Source organism: Hemitrygon akajei, chromosome 3, assembly GCF_048418815.1.
Source record: "Hemitrygon akajei chromosome 3, sHemAka1.3, whole genome shotgun sequence".
Classification (NCBI taxonomy): Eukaryota; Metazoa; Chordata; class Chondrichthyes; order Myliobatiformes; family Dasyatidae; genus Hemitrygon; species Hemitrygon akajei.
The window spans coordinates 160,245,062-160,263,727 of NC_133126.1; the positions used below are offsets into that span (position 1 = coordinate 160,245,062).

At 38.9% G+C, this 18,666-nt stretch overlaps 1 protein-coding gene across 3 annotated transcripts; it reads left to right on the forward strand.

Annotated features, from left to right (window-relative positions):
* Window positions 1-3,759: 3,759 nt before the first annotated feature.
* Window positions 3,760-16,687, forward strand: plaat1 (phospholipase A and acyltransferase 1). 3 transcript variants are annotated; one of them, XM_073041160.1, is made up of 5 exons: window positions 3,805-3,889; window positions 5,190-5,327; window positions 14,284-14,422; window positions 15,450-15,721; window positions 16,536-16,687. In XM_073041160.1, the coding sequence occupies exons 2-5, from the start codon at window positions 5,271-5,273 to the stop codon at window positions 16,635-16,637; spliced, it is 570 nt and encodes a 189-aa protein (XP_072897261.1). In that variant the 5' UTR covers window positions 3,805-3,889; window positions 5,190-5,270; the 3' UTR covers window positions 16,638-16,687. The 3 variants fall into 3 exon arrangements, with proteins under 3 accessions (XP_072897259.1, XP_072897260.1, XP_072897261.1); XM_073041158.1 differs by lacking the exon at window positions 5,190-5,327 and having other exon boundaries at window positions 3,760-3,889; XM_073041159.1 differs by lacking the exon at window positions 5,190-5,327 and having other exon boundaries at window positions 3,760-3,889; window positions 15,453-15,721.
* The last annotated feature ends 1,979 nt before the right edge of the window (window positions 16,688-18,666 follow it).

Here is an 18,666-nt window from a genome sequence, read left to right on the forward strand (position 1 = left end):
GTTGTACTTTTTCTGACAAAGGTCAATTTTGAAAGTTTAAAATTTTGTTCACATTAGCATGTTACTTTCCATCATAATCTCACTCTGTTTACCTATATGCCTTGTAATTCCATCACAGGATAAAGATTGATAGTCTTTACTACACTTGTTCCTGTTAGGAATATCTCCACACAAGATTAAACAAGACTTTTAAGAATTATGATACAATTTCCTTATACGAATATGTGGTAGAACTGCTGCCTCACAGTTTCAGAGACTCAGGTTCAAACATTCTCTCAGTGCCCATTTGGATTTTCACCTTGGTGTTCTGGTGTTCTACGTCCCAAAAATGAGCTTGTTGGAAGCTATCCCTAGTGTGTAGTGAGTGGAAGAATTGGGAGTGGGGATGGTTGATGATACTTTTGGGGAAATACAAGAGTTGAGATAGTATTAGAAACAAAATTGATGCTCGATAGTGGGTCTGGACACAGTGGGCCGAAGGTCCTGTTTCCATTTTATCTCTTACTGCTTCTAACTCCAAAAAAGGAGACGAATACCATACACCAAACTCCAGCTGTGGTGTCTTCAAAGCCCTAAAGCTTAACCAATCGAGTAAAAAGTAATGACAACTTTCCGAGTTATTTGTTGTGCTGGCTTTTTTTTAATCTTGCAGTAGCTCAGATCCAGAGCTCTGCAATCATTTATCACATCATTATGCCTTTTACTATATTTTCTACCAACAGGGACAATTTCATTTTTTTCCATATTAGGCTCCCTTTTGTAAACTCTTTGCCCACTCACTTAACATATCCATATCCTTTTGTGGCCTTCTCATATCATTTTACATGATTTACTGCCTGTTTTTTTTGTCATCAACAAATTTGGCATCTATACCTTTAGTGCGTTCATCCAAAATTAAAAATACTGATCACTGATCCCTGTAGCACACCACTTATAACGTCTGGCCAATCAGAAAAGAAGATTCTTTTTTGTTTCCTGTTGGCTATCTAATTTCAATCCATCCCAAAATGTAATTTCCTATATGATAAGCTTTCATTTTCTATAATAACCTATGATGCGGCACCTTAAAGCCATCTGGAAATCTATATGTACAACATGTTACTTATTCAAAGAATGCAATAAATTGCCATAATAGAGTTTCCCGTTCAGAAAAATGACCATAAGACCATAAGACATAGGAGCAGAATTAGGCGATCTGGCTCATAAAGTCTGCTCCGCCATTCAATCATGGCTGATCTTTTTTTTCATCCCCTCAACCCCAGTTCCTGGCCTTCTCTCTTTGATACCATGTCCAATCAAGAACCTATCAATCTCTGCCTTAAATAAACCCACAGCTGCACATGGCAACAAATTCCACAAAATCACTACCCTGATTACCTTGATTTTATTTCTAATCATCCTGTCCTGATGTCTTCAATCAGAACCTGTATAAATGATGAGGTAATCTAATTGAAACTTCTCTGAATCTAGAGGAATTTATAAAATTAAAGCCAACTGTTCAAATATCTCTCAATTGCCACTAGTTTTAATGCCCCACATTGAAAACTCAGATCAGTCCACTATGCCTAATACAACTTGTTCAGTTCTACTTCCCAGACATAGTTTATTGAAGTTTCCTCCCTTCCTTCCAATACCCAACTTAAAGCCATTTCTGGCATGTTACTTGTGTGCTATATAGTAAAGAAGTTTGTTTAATTCACGTGTTATCTCCTTGTTTTCTGTAGCTTATTTCCCAGACTTCTAAAAATGTCTGTAGAAAATATTTCTCTTTATTATATTTTGACTAAATTTATGTTGTACTCTAATTTTCCCTTTCTAATTAAATTATTAATCATTCATTTTAATATTCTGTCAAATTTATGACCTACTGCCATCTTTTTTTTTCATTTATATACCTTTTAGGCTTTGATATTGTCTTCAATTTATTTTTAACTTACAATAGAAAATAACTCACACCACCTCCCCATGGATTTTTCTTTGCTATTGGAATCATCTAATCTCCAGATTCTGAAAGGCTCTTTCAATGTCTCCCACAGTATCTCAGTTGACTGAACCCATAATCAGAGCTGCCAGTTCACGCTAGGTAGCTCAATTTTAAGCCCTCTGATTGTCTGTATTTAAGTTTAAAACATTTGCTTGCATCCATTCTTGTCTATAAAACTGAATGTAATATTTGAACATGGTCTGATTATCAATCTTTCAATGCCATAATAAGTATATTGACCATGTAGACAAAGAATTCAGAAATTATTCTCAGGGTTGTTACAGCATTGTTATTAGTAACTGCTGATGGTAAGTTTGTAAAGAATGTGAAGTACGTCATGAGAGTGTTCTAACTGACATGCACATTCCAGAAACCACGGGGTATTTGTCACAATTTATACAAAAGCTAAATGTTTCCTTTTGCATGACAATAAATACAGAAAGAAAGGGGATTATGTTGTCCACTCCACAAATGTCTTTCATAAGTTATGAAATAAATATGCAATATACCTTTTTTTAATCACACAAATGAATGTTGATTTCAAGATTGCTGGCAATATTTTTTATATATGATGGAACCAACTCATGGGATCCTTAAATGAACCCCTAAATTCATATTAAAATATGATCTCACTTACCCAATGATAATCCACATTTTCTTCCATTTTATATTTCACAGGACCCTCATTTTATTTCATTCTATTACTCAAAATAAATAGGATCACTAGGGCAAATTGCTACACTCTGATTTTGATGTTGGTTTGCTGAAGAGCAGAGTTGGAATCAGGCTCTTGTTTAGAGAGATGGAAAAACTGAAGGATCACAGTTGGAATTGGTTTCTTGACCACTGCCTGGAATTAATCTCAAGAACAATCCTGAATCAGGCAATGCTAGAAAACATTTTGCAAGAGAGCTTCAGGGTTTAGGATTACTAGGTGAGGAAATGAGCAGTATAGACTGATACATTACAATCTTAATTATGCAGCCTTATGTAGGTAAGCTTGATACCTTTAACCACTTCTAGCACGGAGGAGTGACCTCATGAAGGAGTTAAAATGCTAGGATATTTCCGTGAACTATATATGTGAAATGGGAAAAATTGCTTTTATTCAAAGTTGCTCCATCTCTAAAATGGTTGTTCAAAATCAGATGAAGGAGTAAATGCAGCATTTAGCCCTTACAGAATTTGCTTTCATCCAAGCATATGTTGTGTTAGGGAAAAGTAAAGTTAAAAAGATTATAAAGGAAAGAGACAAGGTAATACAAATAAAAAAGGCTTTATGATTTAAAGTTTTAAATCATTTGTGTTTTACATATGTGGATTTGAGGTTATAGCATTGTGCTATTCCTGACATTCTGAATCAATCATTACAGTAGTCAAGATATGTGAAAGCTGATATATATAAAAATCCTAAGAAACTTGAAAGTCTGTTGGGTGCTTAGGGGTTAATAAGAACTGGACTGGACCCAATACACATAAAAACACATCAATGCTCTTCTAAACAGTAATATATACTGATCGGGAAAATAAAGCTAAGAATAGTGCCCCATTTTTTAAAGGTCTTTAATGACAGATCTGACCTTGGTCATGTCAGTTTGAAACTACATTCTGTGAACAGAAACAGAAAATCTGTGCACTTAGCTTTCATTGTGACAGTGAATGAATGAATTCCAGAAAATAAAAAGCACAGTTCAATGAAAATGGCAACTCTTCAGTTTCATTTAAAATTACCATGACAATATTGGGAGGACCAGGCCTCACTGCGTACAGCAATGGCACTCATTGACTCATCTGCATATGAATTTCAAACTGCTTTTAAACTTCACAAATGGTGTAGCAAAACAGTACGTTCAGTCTTTACAGGACGATCAGCAAACAGCTGTGTGGAATGTTCATGTCACAACAGTAAGTCAACTTTATGATGGAGATTTGTAAATCAAAGCAGCAATTAAATTAGTAAATAAATAAGAAAATGAATCTCAGGGTTGTATATGGTGATATATATGTACTTTGATAATAAATTTACTTTGAACTTTTGAACTTTGAAGTCATGTGGAACGTGATTAATGTCTATGACTGCTGCTGTAGATGAATGATTTGTAAGAGTTTTATAGCTTATTTTGATGCAACTATCATTCAGAGGACAGAATTTCAATTAGTTTATTCAAACTATTAATGATTAGGAGATTAAGTTTTAATTTAATTTTTGAACATTGAGGTAAACCTTTTATCGTGACTGACATAAATATTATTTTTCTGCCTATAAGGTTCAGAATCTACCTGAAATTAAATGATGTTAACAGAAGTTAGAAGAATGCACATCAGAAATAGATACTTTTTTGATCCCAAAGGAAATTATAGTGTCACAGTACTATTTCAAGTGCACAGATATACAAATATTAAAAGAGAAGCAAGTAAGAATAAAAGATGTTGGTTCAAACAGTCTAACAGGAGGAGGTCATCACTTCCTCAGCTATTGGATGACTCATTATAGAGCTTAATGGCTGAGTGTAAGAATGACCTCATATAGCTCTCTTTGGAGCAGTGCAGTTGTCAATAGCCTGTACGAGTTACAGAAATAGTGCCACCTAATATGATGTGATATCAAACCCTAACATTTCTGCTGGGTGGAGTTGAGTGCAACACTCTCCTGCTGCAGGATGAATCTTCCCTCCCATCTGCAGGGAATCCACCAGGAGATTACAACCTACTGATATTGCACAGAATCAGGAAGCCAAGTGAAAGTTATGAGGTTTTCTGGGAGAGCAGGTGGAATTCTTGGTTATGCTGTTGGAAACAGGCATGAGCAAGAGCAGGGTAATAGCAGTTTGGGAATGATCTCCTAAGAGGCCAAGCTACACAATCGATTGGTGGCACCACATTTATATTAGATCAGCTGCCAAATGGAGATTGGGGTCAATGGTGTGGAGTGCATGTGGTGTCAAGAGGGAAAGAAAGATGGAATAGGCTCATTGAGAAGGAAGTGAGCAAAGGCGGAAGACAAGAATGAGGACCAATGGAGTGGGGTTTCTGAAGAGGGCCATTAGCAGAAATGGGGTAGTAGGAAAACTCCAGGAGAGGATAAGGGTATGAGATTGTGAGCGAGGGGTGCTGAGGGAAGGAGTGCATCCAAGTCTGTATTGTTGTGGAGTGCACATTAATGATGACTCTGTACAGTAAAGCCACTTTTCTGTTTTCTTGAAAGTTCCACTCTCCTTGCAACAGGACCAAGACCTAGTTCTTACCAGGGAAGTTGGTTGTGTGCAACAACTGCCTCATCTCTCCCATGGAACATGACATTCTCTATCTTGAGGGAATGCCTAAAAATGGAGGAGAGTATAAAGTATTTTTTAAATCCTTACTTATATTCCTAATTAAATACACTAATTAGAAGTGCCAGCAAACCTTGTACTAAGCAATACTTAATATGTACGCTTCTGCTACCTACCAAGATAAATTCTGATTGCCTTACATATTGTAATAAATGACAATCAGTCAGAAACCTTCTAATTCCTCAGTTTGGTCAATCACTTTGCACTATTAGATAGTCGCTGTAATTGGCATAAATGATGTTGTAATTAACAGCAATGAGCCGTAGAAGGACTTATCTCAAAATTCACCCAAGACACTAAGACACTTGGCACATCATGAGTATATTTGAAGCCATGCAGGATAGGGTTATGCTGTTATATGGTACATACAAAGATTAATAAAAGCACTGTAAAGTTTTTATAATGTTAATTTTCCTCTTATAATAGACATACAACAGTTCATAGTGATAGCTCCTCTGGGTAAGTTTTGTAATGAGTTCACTTTGTGCTTTATCATAGCAAAATAGTGTTGCAAGTTATCAAGTCTGGAAAAAAAAATTTGCTCCTGATTATTAAAGAGTACAATAATGTTATGAAATATTTCAATCAACAATAAGTGCATAGAGGAAGTAAAAATAATATCTTAATTGTAAGTAGAGAATCTTCCCCTTACACAATTAGCTTACAATGATGAAACAAAAAAGTTGGTACCCAAATATTAAAATGAAATTTACAATTTGGTTAAATAATGTTAACAAATGCAGAGTTTGCAGCATTAGTAACCCAACCTGGCGTTCCTTAAACCATATCTAATGATTTTTTTCATTTCTTGATGTGCATCAAGTAACAAGTGTACTGCTTTGTAACAAGTATAACCCGTTGGATACTGCTGGGGGGAAATGACCCGTCAAATCACAGCAGCAGCTGCCGGGCTGCTGGCTCTGAGGCTCGACAGGGAAGGGTAAAGTCAGGGCAGTGCGATAGTTATAAAGGATTCAAAAGTTTGGGGAACAAAAATGAGATTCTGTGGCTGCAAAAGGGACTCCCAGGGTCCATAATGTATTGGAGCAGCTGCAGGATATTCGTAAAGGGAGGGGGAATAGCCAGAGTTTGTGGTGTATATTGGCAGAAGAGGGGAAGAGGTCCTGCAGAGTGAGTATATAGAGCTAGGAAGGAGGTTGAAGTGAAGAACCTCCAAGTTTGTAATCTCAGGATTACTCCCTGTGCCCAGACTGGTGCAGGTAGGATTAGGGTGACAGCATGGATGAATAAGTGCCTGCAGAGATGGTGCAGGGGACACAGTTTCAAGTTATTTGATCATTGGAACCTTTTCTGGGGAAGGGGTTACCTGGATAAGAGGTTTGGGTTGTACCTCAACTGGAGGGAAACTAATATCATGGCCAGGAGGTTTGCTGATGCTACTCGGAAGAGTTTAAACTAGTTTTGCAGGGGGGCTGGAAGCGGGATCCCCAGGTCAATAAGGGAAGGATTGGACCAGAAGGTAGATGTCAGGTAAAGTATTGAAAGGCAAAATCGAAATACGTAACATGTATGATGGGTCAGATAGTCTGCACTGTGTATATTTTAGAGCTAGGAGTATTGTGGGTAAGGTTGATGAACTTAGAGCATGGATCAGTACGTGGAACTATGATGTTGAAGCCATTACTGAAACTTGGTTGAGAGAGGGGCAGGAATGGATGATTAATGTACCAGGTTTTCAAAGTCTTAGAAAAGATGGAAGAGGAGGTAAAAGAGAGGGTGGAGTTGCACTACTAATCAGGGGCAGTATCACAGCAGCACTCAGGGGAGACATAATAGACGGATCAGACACTGAGTCCATTTGGGTGGAACTCAGGAATAGGAAGAGCGCAATCACATTGATGGGATTGTACTGCAGCCCCCAACTACCATTAGGACATCGAGGAACAGATATGTAATCAGATTAAGGGAATACGCAAAGATAATGGGGTTGTTGTCATGGAGGATTTCAACTTCCCTAATATAAAATGGGACCTTCTTAGTGTAAGGGGTTTGGATGGAGCTTAGTTTGTTAAGTGTATCCAAGAAGGTTTCTTAAATCAATATGTAGACAGTCCATACTGAAGGTGGCATACTGGGCCTGGAGTTGGGTAGTGAGCCTGGCCAGGTGACTGACCTTTCAATGGGTGAACAGTTAGGGAACAATGAGCACAACTCATTAACTTTCAGGATATCTATAGATAAGGATAGGTATGGTCCTTGTGGGAGAGTTTTAAATTGGAGTAGGTCAAATTACGAGGGCATTTGGCAGGATCTAAGAAGTGTTCTTTGGAATACCTTTTCACTGGCAAGTCTACTCAAAGATGTGTGGGGTGTTTAAAGATCAGTGCACAGAGTATAGGAAAGGATATTCCTGTTAGAAGGAAGGAGAGCGATTGAAAGTTGAGAACCTTGGATGTCCAGAGAGGCAATACATTTAGTCAAGAAGAAAAAAAAGTATGCAAAGCTTCAGAATTCAGGATCAACTGAAGCACATGAGGAGTACAAAGAACCAGAAATGTACTAAAGAAAGGAATTAGGAGAGTCAGGAGGGGCCATGAAAAGGCCTTGAAAAATAAGATTAAGACAAATCCCAAAGCATTCTATACATCAAGAGCAAGAGTAAATGGGTAACTAGGGAGATGGTGGGACCACTCAAGGATAAAGTCGGGGGAGGGGGAGCACTTGTTTGAATGCAGAGAATGTAAGTGAGGTACGTAATGAGTACCCTGCATCAGTACTTACCAACGAAAAGGATGTGGAGGCCCAGAAGATCAGTGCGGAGTGTATAAATATGTTAGGATATTTAGAGGTCAAGGAGGAGAACATGTTGGGCCTCGTGATGAGTACTAAGGTGGATAAGTCCCCAGGAACTGATGGAATTTACCACAGGCTATTGAAGAGGCTGGAGACAAGGTTGCTGGGCCTTTGACCAATATCTATGTGTCCATTCCAGCCACAGGCGAGGTCCCAGAGGTCTGGTGAGTGGCTAATGTACCTCTACTTAAGAGAAGATCCTGGGAACTATAGACCAGTGAGTCTCACATCAGTTGTAGGGAAATTGCTGGAGAAAGTTCTTAGGGATAGGATATACGAGCATCTGGAAACCTATAGCCTAATTAGGGAGAACCAGCATGGCTATGTGTTTGGCAAGTAGTGCCTTATCAATTTGACTGAGATTTTTGACAAGCTGATGAGTGTAGGGCAGTGGATGTTGTCTACATGGATTTTAGTAAGGCGTTTGAAAATGTCCCTCATGGGAGGCTAATCCAGAAGATCAAGATGCATGGGATCCACAGCAAATTGGCTGTTTGGATGGGGGCTGGCTTGTGTGTAGAAGTCAGAGGGTAGTGGTTGAAGGGACGTATATAAGCTTGAGATCTGTAGTTAGTGGAGTTTGGCAAGGATCTGTGCTGGGATCTCTGCTGTTTGTGATGTATATAAATGACCTTGTTGAAAATGTAGATGGGTGGGTTAGTAATTTTGCAGATGATACCAAGATTGGTGGAATTGTGGATAGTGTAGAAGAGTGGCAAAAAGTACAGCACAATATAGATTAGTTGCAGATGTGGACAGAGAAATGGCAGATGGAGCTTAACCCAGATAAGTGTGAGGTGTTCTACCTCAGTGGAGCAAATGCAAGGAGACAGTACACTGTTAAGGGCAAGATCCTTCACAGTGTTGCTGAGCAGAGGGATCTTGGGATCCAAGTTCATAGTTCCTTGAAAATGGCTACACAGGTTGATAGGTGGTTAAGAAGGCTTATGGAATGATGCTTTTACCAGTCAAGGCACTGATTTCAGAAGCAAGGAGGTTATGTTGCAACTTTATAGAACTCTGGTTAGGCCACATCTGGATTATTGCATACAGTCTGGTCGCCCCACTAAAGGAAGGATGTTGAGGCTTTGGAGAGGGGGCAGAAGAGGTTAACCAGGATGCTGTTTGATTTAGAGTGCATGTGCAATCAAGAGAGGTTGGATAAACCGGCACATAATTCTCCAAAATTTCTGCCATCTCCAATGGGATCCCACCACCAAGACATCTTCCACTCCTCCCCACTTTCTGCAGGGGAGGGATTACTCCCATGCGACTCCCTTGTTTATTCATCCCTTCCCACCGATCTCCCTCCTGGCGCTTATCCTTGCAAGTGAAACAAGTGCTACACGTGCCATACACCTCCTCCCTCACTACCATGCAGGGCCCTAAACAGTCCTTCCAACTGAGGCAACACTTCACCTGTGAGTCTGTTGGAGTCATATACTGTGCCTGGTGCTCCCGGTGTGGTCTCCTGTATATCAGTGAGACCTGACATAAATTGGGAGAGTTGTTCACCAAGCACCAATGCTCCAACTGCCAGAAAAAGTGGGATCTTCGTGTGGCCACCCATTTTAATTCCATTGCTGATTCCCACGTCTATCCATGGTCTCCTCCACTGTCATGATGAGGCCACACTTGGGTTGAAGGAACAACACCTTGTATTCCGTTTGGGTAGACTCCAACCTGATGGCATGAACATCGATTTCTCAAACTTCTGGTAATGCCCCTGCCCCCACCTTCACTATTTCCCATCCCCTTTTACCTCTCTCACCTTATCTCCTTGTCCATCCTTCGACTCCATCTGGCGCTCCTCCCTCCCCCCCACTTTTAAATCTTCCACGGCTTTCTGTCTCTTTCACCTATCAACTATCAAGCTTTTTACTTCATCCCTCCCCATTCAGGTTTCACCTATCATCTTGAGTTGCTCTCACCCCTCCCCCCAACCTTTTAAATCTACACCACAGCTTTTTCCTCCAGTCCTGCTGAAGGGTTTCACACAAATTTTGACAATACAGATGCTGCCTGGCCTGCTAAGTTCCTCTAGCATTTTCTGTGTGCTGCTTGGATAAACCTGGGTTGTTTGCTCTGAAGCATCAGAGGCTGAGGGGAGATCCAATAAAGGTATACACATCTAAATGTGGTTGATAGTACTGAAGATGAGGTATCTAGTTTACAAATAGAGGCAACATGTAGTGAGGAGAGGCTGTTGATAGGGCAAAATTGCAGTCAATAGGATGAGTTGCAATGTAAAAGGCAGACAAAATTGAAAAAGATGAAAACAGGTCTGAAGATGTTATATTTGAATGTGTGCATATATGGAATAAGGTAGATGAACTTGAACCACAGTTGCACATTAGCAGGTATGATGATGTAGACATCAATGAATCATGGCTGAAAGAAGATTTTAGCTGGCAGCTTAATGTCCAAGGATACATACTACTGTAGTTGCGCGCAAAGCGCAACTAAAGAAAACACACGGAGGCAGAGAGAGCTGAACTCAGAATGACTTTACTGATTCAAACTGGCGTGCTTAAATCTCCCCTCCCATGGGTCCCTGCGACCAGCGGGGCAGGGGTGACATCAGACCGTCCCCAGAAGGTCCGCCCGAGCGGACCGCGTGTCTGCCTGCAGTTCCCGATGGCGGTTCAAGTCCCGTGTGTGCGGACTGCCACACTATATCGAAAGGTCAGGCAGGACGACAGAGGGGGTGTCATTGCTCTGTTGGTAGAAGATGAAATCAAATCATGAGAAAGAGAAGACTTAATGTTGGAAGGTGTTGAATCATTGTGGATAGAACTAAGGAGCTGCAAAGGTAAAAAGACCCTGATGGGAGTTGTATACAGACCCCCAAACTTTAGTAGGGATGTATGTGATCTACAAGTTACAATGGGAGATAGAAAGTGCATACCAGAAGAACAATGTTGCAGTAGCCATGGGGGATGTCAATATGCAGATAGATTAGGAAGATGAGGTTGGTGCTGGATTCCAACAGGAAGAATTTCTGGAATACCTATAAGAAGGCATTTTGGAACAGCTGTGGTTGAGCCCATTAGGGGATCAGTTCTTCTAGACTGGGCATTGTGCAATGAACCAGAATTGATTAGAGAGCTTAAGGTGAAAGAACACTTAGGGAAAGTGATCATAATATGATTAAATCCACCCTGAAATTTGAGAAGAAGAAGCTAAAGTCAGATGTAATGGTATTAGAGTAAAGGAAATTACGGAGATATGAGAGAGGATTTGGTCATTATTGGAAAAGAAAACTAGCAGGGACGATGGCAGAGCAGTAATGGCTGGAATTTCTGGAAGCAATTTGGAAGGCACAGTACACATACCTCCCAAAGAGGAAGAAGTATTCTAAGGGGAAAATGACACAACCGTGGCTAACAAGAGAAGTCAAAGCCAACATAAACACCAAGGAAAGGGCATATAATAGAATAAAAATCAGTGGGAAATTTGAGGATTGGGATGTTTTTGAAAACCAACAGAAAGCAACTAAAAAAGTCATTAAGAAGGTAAAGATGGCATACAAAAGTAAACTAGCCATAAATATTAAAGAGGATACCAAAAGTTTCTTCAGATACATAAAGTGTAAAAGAGAGACCAGAGTGGATATCGGTCCCCTGGAAAATGATGCTGGAGAGATAGTAATGTGGGAAAGGAAATGGCGAATGAACTGAATATGTATTTTACATCAGTCTTCACTGTGGAAGACACTAGCAGTATGTTAGAAGTTCCAGGTGTCAGGGATCATGAAGTGTGTGAAGTTACCATAGCTAAAGACGAGGTTCTTAGGCAACTGAAAGTAAATAAGTCACCTGGACCAGATGGTGTACACCCCAGCGTTATGAAAGATGTGGCTGAAGAGATTGCAGTGGCATTAGTAATGATCTTTCAAGAGTTATTAGATTCTGGAATGGTTCCAGAAGGCTGGAAAATTGCAAATGTCACTTCACTCTTCAAGCAGGGAGAGAATTAGAAGAAAGGAAACCATAGGCCAGTTAGTCTGACCTCATTGATTGGGAAGATGTTGCAGTTGACTATTAAGGATGAGGACTTGGAGGAATTGGAGGCACATGATAAAATAGACTATAGTCTGCATGGTTTCCTGAAGAGAAAATCTTGCCTGACAAATCTGTTGCAATTCTTTGAAGAAATACCAAGCAGGATAGACAAGGAGAATCAGTTGATTTTGTGTACTTGGATTTTTAGAAGGTCTTTGACAGGGTGCCACACATGAGGCTGTTTAACAAGCTAAGAGCCCATGTTATTACAGGAAAGATTCTAGCATGGATAAGGCAGTGGCTGATTGGCAGGAGGCAAAGAATGGGAATAAAGAGAGCCTTTTCTGGTTGGCTGCCGGTGACAAGTGGTGTTCCACAGGGGACTGTGCTGGGACTGATTCTTTTTATGTTATGTTTCAATGATTTGGATGATAGAATTGATGGCTTTGTCGCAAATTTTTTTTAGACTATATGATGATAGGTGGAGGTGGAGGGTGGCTAGTTTTGAGGAAGTAGAGAGGCTGCAGAAGGACTTAGATTAGGAGAATGGGCAAAGAATTGGCAGATGAAACACAGTGTTGGGAAGTGTATGGTCATGCACTTTGGTAGAAGAAATGAAAGTGTTGACTACTTTCTAAATAGTGAGAAATACAAAAAAACTGAGGGGCAAATGAACTTGGGAATCCTTGTGCAGGATTCCCTAAAGGTTAATTTGCAGGTTGAGTCTGTGGTGATGAAGGCAAATGCAATGTTAGCATTCAATTCAAGAGGACTGGAATATAAAAGAAAGGATGAAATGTTGAGACTTTATCAAGCACTGTTGAGGCCTCACTGCCTCACTTGGGGTATTGTGAACAGTTCTTGTCCCCTTAGAAAGGATGTGCTGAAACTGGAGAGGATTCAAAGGAGGTTCACAAAAATGATTCCAGAACTAAATGGCTTGTCATGTGAAGAGTGTTTGATGACTCTGGGCTTGTATTCACTGGAATTTGGAAGAATGAGGGATGACTTCATTGAAACCTACTGAAAGATGGAAGTCCTTGATAGAGTAGATAAGGAGAGAATGTTTCCTGTGGAGGGAGAGTTTAAGACCAGAAGACACAGCCTCAGAATAGTGGGGCATCCTTTTAGAACAGAGATGAGGAATTTCTTTCACCAGAGAGTGGTGAATCTATGGAATTCTTTGCCACAGGCAGCTGTGGAATCCAAGCCTTTATGTATATTTAAGGCAGAGGTTGATCAGTGGCTTGAAGGAATACAGGGAGAAGGCAGGAGATCGGGGCTGAGAAGAAAATTGGATCAGCCATGATGAAATGGTGGAGCAGACTCAATAGACTAAATGGCCTAATTCTGTTCCTATATTTATGGTCTTACAAGATTATGAGTGGCATAGATAGTGTGGACAAAGGTGTCTGTTTCCCACGGTTCAAATATCTAATATCAGAGGGCATGAATTGAAGGTGAGAGGGGGTAGGTTCAAGGAGGATGTGAGGGGGATGTATTCAGAGAGTGGTGGATGCCTGGAATGCGCTGCCTGGTATGGCGGTAGAGGCAAATACATCAGAGACTTTTAACAGATGCTTGGACAGGTACATGGATGTAAGGAAGATGGAGGGATATGGACATGGTCTAGGTAGGAGGGATTAGTGTTTGGGAGTTTTTGATTTTCTTTTCAGCTGTTTTGACTCAACATTCTATGTTCTATATTCTATCTCAATTAGTTGAATAAGCAACACTTGTTGATGTTGCTTCCTTGAAAGTTTAATGGGTAAAGGTATCTTGCTGTTTAGCTCTCTTTCAACATTTAGCTCTCTAGATCATCCAGGATATCATAACCTGTCTCTCTTTCTCCCTATCCTCTCACCAACACTTGCATTCTGTAAGTGCTGCAAGTTTTCAGCAAGGGTATCATTCTCTTTTGACAAACAACTCGGGTGTAATCCTAACCAAAATCTGGTTCTCTCAATAGACTTTCTAATTTTGTTCCAGACTTTTAGAATCCATTTTTTGGGTACTTAGTTAGATTTTGTTTGTTTGAATAAAATAGCATAGTACTTTCTAATGAAGAACTACATTAAATTTGAATATTTTGATCAATTATATACTCATCAAATTATATTTTAAAAAAATAATATGCTTTCACTTTCAGATGGCTTCTAATGACCACTTTAGTGTGGAATACACTGGGAATCCCCACCCTGGGGACTTAATTGAAATATTTAGACCAGCATATCAACACTGGGCTCTGTACTTGGGAGATGGCTATGTTATAAATGTCACACCACTAGGTAAGGTAAATGAACAGCAAATAAAATATCAGGGTTTAAAATGTTTGTCCTCGCTCTGTTTAAATTTGTGAATTTTAGAATTAACTTAGATACATCTTTCATAAGTATCTCAATCCCAATGAAATACATTCTTTCTGAATATGCATATATCAATTCACCTTTCAGAACCATCCTTATTAATCTTTATTCAATTCCTCTTTGGCTGAGTAACATCCTTTCAAAAGACAGGGCTAACTACCTTAATACATTTTTTTTTAAACTGTAACTACTGAAATACAGATTGAGCACAGTAACTAGTGAAGAGCCTCTGCCAGAAATGTTGACCTTTCAGTTCATCCATGGATGCTGTCTGATCTGCTGAGGTCATCCAGCACTTAGTGTGTGTTGCTCAAGATTCCCAGCATCTGCAGAATCTGTTGTGTCTGTGTAAACACAATAGATGTTAGAAATTCCCAATCAGGCAGTATTTGTGGAAGTAGAAGCAGAGTTAATATTTCAAGTTGGTACCCTATTATCAAAATAGGACACTAGTTAAGTTATTGAATCCAGGGATGTGAATTCAATTCCCTTCGTTGCTGGTGATAGTGACCTGATCAGAGGTCATGACCTGAAGTATTAAATATGCTTTTCTCACATTGTACTGCCTTACCTACAAAATATTTCCATCATTTTGTTGTGCTTTTTAACTTTTCTAGCATCTGCAGGTTTTGCTTTCTAATATGCAACATTTTATATTAAGATTACATGGAAAGACTGGTTCTCGGTGCTATAGATCAGAATCTGACCACACCTATATCCACCATACATGTGCTCTTTTCTATCAGCCTCTCCTGTATCTGTTTGTTTAAGTTTTAAAAGTTTAGCTGGTATACACAAAAATAAAGATTGAAGCAATTGAATAGCTATAACAACATGAGTATATTTACAGTGTTATTGTAAAATCACATTTAAAGTGTTGCTTTATTTATACAAATGAGCATTTAATGCTTTTATTTTTCCCTAATCTTTTTCTTATACTAAACCTTAGCAGAGGAGGGGGCCCCAGCTTCATTCACTAGTGCAAAGTCCGTTTTCAGCAGGAAAGCAATGGTAAAAATGCAGCTGCTTAAAGATGTTGTTGGACAAGATCCTTTCAAAATAAATAATAAGTATGACGATAACCACATACCTCTACCAGTGGATGAAATCATTAAGCGAGCTGAGTTTCTAATTGGACAGGAAGTGTCCTACGATTTGCTCGGGAATAACTGTGAACATTTTGTCACTTTACTTCGTTATGGTGAGGGTGTATCTGACCAGGTATGTAACTTTTACCAAAAGTGCATCATGGCATAATTCTTTGCATTAGGGAAGGGTAATGTACTTAGATTCAGATGTGAAGCCGTACATTAAGAGGAAGATCTTAGGCTGATGAAAAGAGTTTTGGCATCTTTGCATTTCCTCTCAGTGATTGTTGATAGTGATTATTACTCTATTCATGTTGTTGAAAGTACAGATCAAATCCTATTGGCCACACAGGATTGAAAAATGAATATTAACATATTGTAATACAACAAGTAGATGAGAATATTTCTGTACTTGTAGTCAACTGATACAAGCTTTTCTGTAAAATGCATATTTTAAATTTCTGATTAACTTTGAAAATAGATATCAGTGATTGCTTTTATAATTTATATAACTTTCAATATTTTTCTAATTTTACTTTTTACTCCAGGGTGTATTAACTGTTACTGCATTTTTACAGATGTTATTCTAAATAACCTTTTCCATATTTACAAGAGAAAGGCCTTGCAAATATATTATGAATTAGTTTTGAATTATTAACTATTATTCTTAAAGAACCATATTTTGTTATTGAATTGACGTTATTACTTTCATCCACATATATGAGTAAAAATGTTTACATTACATCTCCGTCTAAATGTGACAATTTATGTGACAAACTAGTTTTCAGATCTGAAGTATTTTAGCACACTTTTTATAAAAGTAAAGCAACAACCAGTGATGACTACGACATGGCTTATCAATTTTCCATAGCAATCTAATCAATAGATCCCCAAAACTGCTGACCAATTGTTTTAATGCATTGTTGTATTCTCTTTTATTTCCTTAGGCAAACAGAGCCATCAGTGCCATTTCCTTTGTAACAGCTGCTGCTAGTGCCTTCTCGCTGATTGGATTATTCCAAAATAGGTCGAGACAAAGAAATTATTAAGTACTTGCTATAAGTGAATACTTATTAACAATTAAAAATAAATTACTGTATTTATGGTTTGATGTTTTTTGTTATTTTTGTTTTTAATTTAGTTTTTTTTAAATATTATAACTACATTTAGCCAAAATTATTCATTTACTTTTACAGAGGTAGACCAAATTAAATGATGGTCAAAAATACCGAGCATTGTTTGTAATGTTAAATTAATACAGGAATATTTTAATAATTTGTCAATTAAAAAGTATGCTTAATATTTTTAATTCATAGTAAATTTTACTTGCACATTAACAAATCAATAGAGGTGAAGTATAAAACTAAGTGCAAATACTACATTGTTATTACAAAGGATAGGGACAGAAATTAATTAATTTGGCAACATACCGTCAAGATGTCAAGCAAGTCAAAATCCTCAGAAAACAGCAGTTCACAAAAAACTTTTGAGTATGTGCTGAATTTTTTGATTATTTTCATTTTGTGAAATACCAGTCACTGTACTTCATTGGAGAGAAAGAGAGAAGGAAGGGAAAATAAAAGATAACTGAAAAGGAAGCTACATCATCCCTGAAGCCATGTACACATTCTCTTAATTTCTTCAGAATAATTCTCAACCTGCCATGAAAGTGTCTTCTGTAAACGGAGTTGCAGTCATGTTGATGGGGGAAATTATCAGCCCACAAAATAAGCAGGATTAAAAATCATAAATAAGATCCAGAACAGTGAATTGAGATAGATGCTGGGGAAAAAAAGTTATCAAGTAGTTCGATGCTTTTTATAAGTTTTATCTGATAGATCAGTGATAAATGTAACACTGGTGGTTAAGATGATGCAAACACCGTTGAAATTAATAACAGTTTGTGTTTGATAAAAATGGAATGTGAAAAAAATTGCTTTGTAAATTTGCATAGATAACTTTAACTAGCTACATGTATAATCAGGGTTTACCAACATGTTATCTTAAACTACCCTGTCTGTATTTTTTAAAATTATGATTAATTTTATTAATCATTTTTGTTACTTAGTTACATCAATGGTTGAGTTGTGTAAGAAGTCTCCACCCCCAATAGAAAAAGTCAGATGGCAGTTCAAACTCATTTATTATTTGCAGTATTGGTTAAATTGGACCATACTTATTATTATGATGATGCAACACATACAAAATGCTGGAGGAACTCAGCAGCCAGACAGCAACTATGGAAAAGAGTAAATTGTGGACGTTTTGGGCTGAGACCCTTCATGAGGACTGGAAAAAAAGATGAGAAGTTAGAGCAAGAAGGTGGGGGAGGGGACAAAGTAGTACAAGGAGGTAGATGATAAGTGAAACAGGAGTGGGGTGAAGTAAAGAGCTGAGAAGTTGATTGGTGAAAGAGATAAAGGGCTGGAGAAGGGAGCATTTGATAGGAGAGGGTAGAAGACCATGGATGAAAGGGAAGGAGGAGGAGCACCAGAGAGAGGTGAGGTGAGGTGAGGATGGGAAACGGGAATGGGAATGGTGAAGGGAGGTGGGGTGCAATTACTGGAAGTTTGAGAAATCAATGTTCATGCCATCAGGTTGGAGGCTACCCAGACGGAATACAAGATGTCGCTCCTCCGACCTGAGTGTGGCCTCATCGTGGCAGTAGAGGAGGCCACAGACTAACATGTCAGAATGGGAATGGGAAGTAGAATTGAAGTGGGTGGCCACCAGGAGATCCTGCTTTTTCTGGCAGTCGGAGCGCAGGAGCTTGGCAAAGCGGTTTTCCGATCTACATCAGGTCTCACCAATTATACAGGAAACCACAGCAGGAGCACTGGATACAGTTGATGACTCCAATAGTCTCACAAGTGAAGTGTCATCTCACCTGGAAGATGTTTGGGGCCCTGAATGGTAGTAAGGGAGGAGATGCAGGGAGTTGCACCCTCCTTAACCATTCCCATTTCCCTCTCTCATCTCATCATCTGCCCGTCACCTCCCTCTGGTGCTCCTCCCCTTTCCTTTATTCCATGATCTTCTACCCTCTCCTATCAGATTCCCCTTCTCCAGCCCTTTATC